Source organism: Pygoscelis adeliae, unplaced genomic scaffold, assembly GCF_000699105.1.
Source record: "Pygoscelis adeliae isolate BGI_AS28 unplaced genomic scaffold, ASM69910v1 Scaffold233, whole genome shotgun sequence".
In the NCBI taxonomy this organism is placed as follows: Eukaryota; Metazoa; Chordata; class Aves; order Sphenisciformes; family Spheniscidae; genus Pygoscelis; species Pygoscelis adeliae.
In genome coordinates this window covers 1,367,368-1,375,922 of record NW_008824421.1, presented here as the reverse complement: position 1 = coordinate 1,375,922, position 8,555 = coordinate 1,367,368, and the positions used below count along the sequence as shown (strand labels likewise).

Sequence of the window (8,555 nt, the reverse complement as noted above, 5' to 3'; positions counted from 1 at the left end):
GATTAGAAGACTTTCAGGAGGGCTAGGTAGGTGTATTTGGCCAGGCCTTGAGACACGGTGAGTATCAGCAGCTGAAATCAGTCTTTATGAAGACAAATGTTGAATACCTCCTGAAATCAGCCAAAGTAGCTTGCTTTCTGCTGAAAATTTTCATAGGCCTTCCAGTATTCCAGTCCCTAATTTTTTGTCAATGCATGGCGTATTATACTGATATTTGTAATTTATACTACTGAAATTTTGATACTTGGGAAACCTAATTTTGACTTTTCAGAGCTTCGTATTGCAGCAAAGTCAACTGTATACAGATTTTAATTTGCCAGAGTTAATTTTACTGTGATAGATATGTATGTTTGCTTGTGGCAGTAACCTGATGTTACATCAGGGAATAGAAGCCTTTGCATACTATCCATATAGTATGATAAAAGAAAACCTGTTCTTAGAGGGAGCTTAGAGTCCAGGACCAAGAGTAAGCACTGGTTATTTTCCATTGTTAGTGTCCCTGAAATTATACACATTACAGGAATCATTTGTGGATTTTTTGCTCTCACTTCCTATGCTTATGTAGTAGCAATTTATATGTTTGCTTTAGCCCAAATCACTCTGTTTTCATTTTCAGAGGCTAACAGAATTACCAATGACTGTATTGATAATCTTGGGGCTATTTTTATATGCTGAATCTCTTTAAGAGTCTGCTCTGCTTAATATTACAAGCATCATACAAAAGTACAGCAAAATGGTATTAAGAAAATATAATAAGGTGAGATCTGTGCATATGTAATTTTTATTTATGCCAGAGTTGTGCGCAGACACTGGTATGACACAATAGCCATTAGATTTATTTGTAGCAAGAGTGTTGTCAGTAATAAAATGATAAGCTCGAGATAAGTGATACTGTCACCTACTTCAGTGTTTTCCCTATGTTTTTATTTATCTGTTTTTGCTGTTACAAAACTTATTAGAAGCTGAGAAATACAAACAGCATATAGCACATACAACCTAATGTACTGATTTTATCTTTTTTATTTGTTTTTTACTATTTTATTTCCACCTTTTAATTATCATATTTAATTGCATTACTACTGTTGTCAGTATGATTTGATTCCTTAATGTATTTGTCTTTTTAATATTTAACTGCAATGTTTACTATGTAATGATTTTAATTGCCTGCAGATAACTAAGCCATCTATATCCCTACTAGTGTGAAAGGGAGGAGGAACCCTTAATATATCCCTCCTGTATAGTCGTTTGACTACAGATTCTTCGATTCTTCAACAGATTCTTCATTCCTGTATTCTTCTATTTCATTAGCATTGAGAGTGGTACCTTACAGCGTTCAAAAGCATGGAGTTATTCAGGGATGTAATACAACTATTTTCTTCTCTAGGCCTTAGGCTCCTTACCCACCACTCTTCTGCTGCAAGGAGGCTCATACAGTGCTTTAAAGGTCTTCCATTTTGAAAGTTGTAGTGGTTTAAAAAATATTCTGTATGCTTAAAATAGCATGGATTGTTCAACATGGTAGTTTCTTGGACTAGTAGAATACTTTTAATAGATTAATTGCCAGAAGGAAGGTGATGATGCAGTCTCACCCCTCTGCATAGTGCAGTCCAAAGAAGCTCGCTCACGAACCTGTGTATCAAACCCATAGCTTCTATTTTGTGCATTAGCGTTGCTTTCCAGATGTTATCCTGTCTTGCTGAAAAGGCTTTAAAGACTACAGAATTTACTGTGCACACAAGATAATTGCTGAAGAGATTATTTGCTTTGATAGTTATGTGTCTGCATTGACTTATAAATCTCCATTCGACTAGTTTCAGCTTCCAACAAATCCTTGGATTTTCTGATACCTTTTCTTTTAGATCAAAGACTCACAATTAGATACTTCTCCATGTAGGTGCTCGTAGGCTGGGGCAAAATAATTTCTTTGCTGCTTCTCGGTTAAACCAAATAAACTGAGCTTCTTAAGCCTCTGATGAAATATGGTTTTCTAGCCCTCAGATCACTTGCATAACGTTTTTCTGAACCTCATCGCATTTTTAGTCTTCTTTTGGAGTTAGAGCAAGAACTAGAAACAGGATTGTAGTAAGCGTCTTGCTTGCTGATGCTGTGAACAGGAATAACCACGTCTTCCAGCTCCTGCTTGATTGTGCTTCTGTATAGGGATGCTAAGGATTGCTTGACCTCTTGACTGCGTTGTTGTTCAGGAACTTCATGTTCATGAAGCTATCTTTTATAATACCGTTACACTCCAGGGTATAACCTCCCATCTTTCTAGTGCGATATATATTCCTTGCTCCTAAGTGGATTGAGTCTATATTCTGTTGTATTAAAACAAGCTTTGTTCTTAGGAGCCCAGTTAACTAAGGGATACAGAGCAGCATCCATCACTGGCCAGTTTCCATTGTTAACCACTCCTTCGAATTCAGTCTCATTTTTATTTTCTTTAGAGTGCGTCCACTGTCATATTCTTTGTCCCGGCAAAATTCTTCACCAGTCCATGGATCTAGCCCAAAAATCCACCTGACTCATGAGAGCACTCCCTTTCAGTTAGGGGGTCAGCATCTTCAAGAGCAGGGGATGTTTTTATTAGCATTTGTTTTGCTCGGATCAGTAACAAGAAAATCAAAGATAAATATAGAGTAGGGATATGAAATAGTAAAGGACAAAGACAAATTCCCTTGATTATGAATCTTGATCTTCCTTTCCTAGCCTAAGTTTGTACCTGGGGAATCTAGTTGAATGCCTGTCCTGTGAGGTCAAACTGTAGCAGTGGCCATGAGCAGACTTTCCTATACCAGTTGATACAGTTGGGCTACATTTTGGTGACTTCCACCCCCCCAAAAAAACCCCCAAAACTAATGTTTGTTAGTGCAGAATGGGACTGCCATTTTAGCACATTACTGTAGATATGCACCACAGAGTCTTGGCTGCAGATTTCTAACTATTGCAAGTGAAGGATCTCTTACTCAGCTGCAAAGTCTTCTCTGACATCATCTATGCAGTTGCTGTTGTCTCTTTCTGAAGTTTGGATTCCCCAGGAGCCTGCAGTTCACATTCACAAAACGGGTTTTAAGATTTTTGACATTCAGCTGTTAATGTTGTATGCATGTATGTACATATCAGTGCATCCAGTGGATTAATCGCTAGCCATATCAAGCTAATTCAAAATGTGTAGATCTTGGACTTTATGAAAACATTTAAAGCAGAGAAGTACATTTACATTAGTAAATAAGAAATGAATTCAATCATCTTGACAATTAAAAAAATATAAAATGGGTGTTGTGAAGGATGGTGTTAAAAGCCACGCTAGCAGCAAGTGGTAGGTTGTGTCATTGCCGAATCTGTTGTCTGACCTCTGCTTGACCTAATTCTGCTGAATGCCAGGGGTCTGAGCAAGTACGTATTCTCTAGGTATAAGAATAGTAGCAGCAGTTACACTACCTAGAACAAGAATGTACAAGGGCTATCAGCTGTCTTGCCTAGGGGCATGAGATGATCGCCAGCTGGGGTTAAGAAAAAGCGTTTCCTTCCTGTGAGGCATTACATAATTGTCTGCGTATATTAAGTGTGTTGGGTTTTTTGTCTGAAATTTATTATATAAGCCAGTGCTATAGGAAGATGCCAGGCTAAGAAAACAGTCTGGCATATGTATTATGGCAATTCCTTTTTATTCTGTTTTTAATGCTGTCCAAAATAAAATGAGATTCACTGTATGTTTCACCTTGTTAGCTTTGCAATGCATTGCTTTTAACACTGTCCTGCCAGCTTTGTGACGCAAATTTGACTGCAGCTGAGGAATATTGTTAATCCTCTCATCTCCTTGTGGGGAATCAAAGTTGAGCTAAATGAAATGCCTTGTGCTACGGTGTTTTCTTTTATTGCTGCACATATAAAGCAAGTAAAAATGCTGGCTGCCAGGATCTCACTAGAGTGATACTGATTCTCCACGTTTATGAGATGCCAATAAAACAGAAGTTATTCTTTTTCATCTTGCAGCTTACTTTTCACCAAAGTAAAACTGGAATGGATTCATAAAGGACCTGAAGAGGCTCTGGTGACATGCAGGCATATGTTGCAGATATGGCAGATGGTATATAATGTTTTACAGCACAGGTAGGCTTTCTCCACTGTCTAACAAGTTCAGATTTCATAATGGAGATGCAGTTATCGTCTTTAATTGTCTAGATAATTAAGTTATTTTGCAAAAAGGATAATAAACAGTGCTGTTTAAAAAGAAACATAAGTAATATTTCTAGCTGTGATTAAAAAAAAAGGCAAGATTTTAGTAGCCATGATTTAAAAAAAACAAAAACAAAAAAAAACCCACCAAAACAAACCCTCGAGATTTTAGGATTGAAGAAGCAGTTTGAACCAAGAGTTTCTGATCTGAATGTCTAAACATCTCTATCCATGTTCAGATGTCCATAATGGAGGGCAGATTTTTTTTCCCCCAATAGTCTGAGCATCAATCAGCTATTGTTCACAGTCTGCAGTAGTTGGCACCACCCAGGAATGTGTGGGGGTGACAAGAGTCCTGAACAGAGTAAGCCAAGGAAAGGCACACAGCCAAGACTATCATATGCTGTGGTTGCATGCTGGTTGCACAGCCTGGTGCTAACTGGGCAAGGGAAGGAGTGAAGGATGTAGCATCTTTCTCCCTTCCCTTGTCCTAGTAAACCTGCATTTAAACAGTGCTAGGTTCCTTGCTTGTTCCCTCTCTCTCATCTGCTTCCCCTCCAGAAGGAAAAGTTTAGAAAGTGTGAAAGTTACCAGGTTGGGTTTTCTTCCTTCCCACACCCTTTGGATATTGTCCCAGTCATGCTACCACTGTACAACTGTCTTGGGAATGTTATCCCAAGACTGTACTTATCTCTCACGTGTAATGTCCATAGAGGCTGTGTTTGATGGGAAGGACAGCATGCTTGAGGCAACAGTCACGACAGCAGACTGATGAAGGTTGCATTGTTTCCCAATTTCTGTATGCATTTACATAAGCTTTATAAACACCAGAAGTATATGTACAGAATGATGCCTGTCTATATACAAGTTGTCCTTGAGAGATTATTAGTAATTCCTTGTTGATTTAGCTAATGAGCAGCAGACCAAACACAAAAATCAAGATATTTACATAGCAGCAGAGAAATGGTCTCTTACAGGCTGGAATTATTGATTTCTTTAGGCCTTAGTCTCTTTAGCTAAGGATTCAATCATGTACCTCTCATGTGAATAATCTTTATACCCATGAATAGTCCTCATGAAGCTGGTCAAATCCATGCTGAACAATTAGGACTGAGTAAGATTTACTCTTGCGAGGGGGGGCTGCAAGCCTGAGACTGAAGAGAGTACATTGGAAAACAGACAAATAAATTTGGACTGCATTCGGATCCCAAGCTGTGCTTTGGCTATTATACTTAAAAACCCAGGATGCGATAGCTTTAGAGGCTTTTGATAAGCTTTAGCCATAGAAGCCTAAACAGAACAAATTGCTTTGCTTTTGCTCTTAGGAACTGTAATGTGTATTTCACTGCTGTTCCCAGTGGGACTTCTTGGCTTTCTCAGAAAATACTTCAAAAAGCATTTTGTATTGGGAAGTACTGTTTGAAAGGTAACAAGAATGAACTTGGCACCTGCAGTTCTAGACTGGATTCAGTGACCCAGGAAGCCACTTGTATTAAGCAAATTGCAGCAGTATCAGCTAACAAATATGTAAAATATTCCGGGTTGGGCTTGCAAAGGAACTTAAGGGGAATTCTTATCAGTGAGACTTGGACACAGACATTTTTTAGGGCCTCTTGGAAAAGAAAAGCCTGCATTTACATGAAGTTGAGAGCTGTTGCATCCAATACTCTTTACTAGTTCAATCAGTAGCTAATCGCCCACACAATTAAATTGCACTTTAGTTACATTTGGTTGCATTTGTCTGGCCTAAGTTTCCCGGCTTTGCAATCCTACTATGACTCTGCTAAATTAAAAAGCCTTTCAGGGCCCAATGTTTTCTCCCCAGGCAGCTATTCATATGCTATGCTCAAGCCCCTCTTGTCTTCTCTCTGATAAACTGGTGCCTCTGCAGTCTCTCACAATCAAGTGTTTCCTTCAGCAATTTTTGTGACCATTTTATGCACTGTCTCAACTACCTTTTAAAAACATAGGCAGCGGAGTGGCAACATGTCCCACTGTCAGCCTTTCCAGCGTTGTATGCGGAAGGCAGATCATCTGTCTACTGTCCCTTCCGTGGTGCATGGAGAAGCTTTCTTGGCTGAAGGCCTTGTACTGCAGCTTTGAAGGAGCAGGTCATTTTCAGCCCTTCTCCAGCATAACAAATAAAGCCATTGGGAGTGGCTGTTTTTCACAATGCGGTCCACTTGGTTTTCAGGCTGGGATTTTAGTCTGTTTTCACAGTTAAGAGGCCATGCTGTTGTCTGTATTGAGATGCATTTTTGTTAACTGAGGCCACCTCATCAAGCCTTCTCTGTATGCTGCTCTCCTGTGATCAGTTTTTACTGTGGCCGAACTTATGCCATCCACCAATCTCCTCACCTGTCTTTTGTGTAGGACTACAGCGTATAAGCCAGTGTTCAACCATGTGCCTGAACAGTGATTTTGTGGTGATGGCTGCTGCATCAAAGCAGCACTTGCCTCATGGGAATTAATATTTTGAAGTGCAGCTGCCATGTTCCTGCATACGCAATGCACCAGCAAGACAGAAATGCCCCTATGGTTCCACCAGCAGCCCTCAGTCAGGGTAATGACACTTGGGCTAATCCTGGCTAGGCAAGGCAGAGGCGCAGGACAGATAATTTAATTTTCCCTTGTATCTGTCACCACAGGACAGTCTCAAATGAGATATCTGTGTGGAAACCAGTATGGAAGACAGGGAGGCCCAGTCAAGGCTGGAGATTTGTGCGAACAGTCAAACGGCCAAGAATTCAAGTTCTGTTAACAGAAACCATAATGTTTGATCCCAAAGCCCAAGTAAAAGGTTAATTAGCTATTGTAAATATGGTTACCACTATGATGAACGACAGTAAGTGGCTTTCAGTCCTAGATTGTTAGCTGGGAAGGACAAGACTTGGTTTATCTTTTGCTGTTGTTTTCTGTGATAACAGAATAATCATGTTTAAAACCAAATAGCAGTCCGAAGCTAATTCTTCTGCTAGATTAATGCAAATTCAAGGGAATCCTGTGCAATCCCTAACAAAGGACTGATAAGACTGGCAGACTGGGCATCCACAGCAATCATGGCTCTGTGACGTCTTGTTTCTTGGGAGAAATATTGTCCAAAGGCTGAGCTGCAGGCTTGGAAGTGTGCCAGAAAAAGTAGCCAGGGCAGTCATTTTTCCTTTTGATATTTTGTCCCTTAATGGATGATGAGAAGAGATATCATCACCATCTGATCCTGGGGAGATGGCAGACTATGTGGTGACAGGAAGGCTCAGGAGATCTGGTTAAGTGATTTTTTTTTTTTTTTTTGTTAGGCACGTGGGTGTTTTGGTTTTTTGGGTTTTTTGTGGGGTTTTTTCAGTTTCCCTTTGGAAGACCTCTCCTGTGAGGACAGAAGTCTAGTAGAAGAGCAGACCATATAGTCTTCCTTTCATAAAGTAGTGCTATGTGGGAGCTTTTATTTTCCTCCTCTGAACAGAACAAAGGTAGAAGAGGAGAAAATAATCCCTTTGAAATGAAGAAATTAGCACCTGAGTGGAAGGTGGTAATTGGTCTGTTTCAAAAGGATCAGCACCGCAGACCTGTGAACAAATCCATCTGCAGACAAGGGATGGTGGTTCTTCCTGGGTGTGGGGCTGCTGGTTGGCCTCCTCTGGTCTGGCTTCTAGCTGCCAACGTGCTCCTTGTCCAGTAATTTGCAAAGACTCCCAACCGCCAAATAAACTGATACCAGCATGTGCCCTGGAGCCCTTGCTGGGCGCTGTGTCCCTGAGCTTCCTGTCCGTTGGCAGGGTGCAGGTGTTAGCACATTTAAGAAGCTGATTGCCTGCAGCTGGAAAGCTTGAGTTTTCAGTTCCAGTGGCAGCTAGATGAGACTATTGCCTGCTTTGAGGGTAATGTCGTCTCTCCGCTGAAAAGTGGCCAGGTAACACAGTTTTGTTTCTTTACAGTGGCTCGGAGAAAGGAAGTAGTGTGACTGAAACACCGGTGATCAAAAAGCATAATGGACTGCATCTCACACTCCCGGATGCTCATGATACTGATTCTGGTGAGGAAACAAGATTTGTGCTTTCCCATCCTAAACGCATGCTTTTGCGAGAGAGGAATGTTTTATTTTCTTCAGCAAAGTTGGGGGGGAGGGGGCTGTACGTGCCTGTGTTGCTGGGCTGGTGGTCAGGAGGTCCAGATCTGTCTCCAGGGCCATCTCTGCTGCAGAACATGTCACTGTGGTTTGTCTGTACCTTGGCATCCCCATGCATAAAACAAAGATATGAGTTCCTGCTTTCTTTTACAAAGCTCTGAGACAAGCATGAAAGGTATTAGATGGGAGTTCACTATACTTCTGCAAGAACTGTATGATTCAGTTCTTTTTTTCCTTCTTCTCGCCCACCTCC

At 40.6% G+C, this 8,555-nt stretch overlaps 1 protein-coding gene across 1 annotated transcript in view; it reads left to right on the top strand.

Annotated features, from left to right (window-relative positions):
* The window catches only part of TTC7A (tetratricopeptide repeat domain 7A), a 179,482-nt gene that overhangs the window by 118,371 nt on the left and 52,556 nt on the right, over positions 1 to 8,555 (top strand). Inside the window, exons 16-17 of the mRNA XM_009320910.1 lie at positions 3,997 to 4,113; positions 8,112 to 8,209. Of these exons, the coding sequence (XP_009319185.1) occupies positions 3,997 to 4,113; positions 8,112 to 8,209 (215 nt within the window). The remainder of the gene's footprint in view (positions 1 to 3,996; positions 4,114 to 8,111; positions 8,210 to 8,555) is intronic.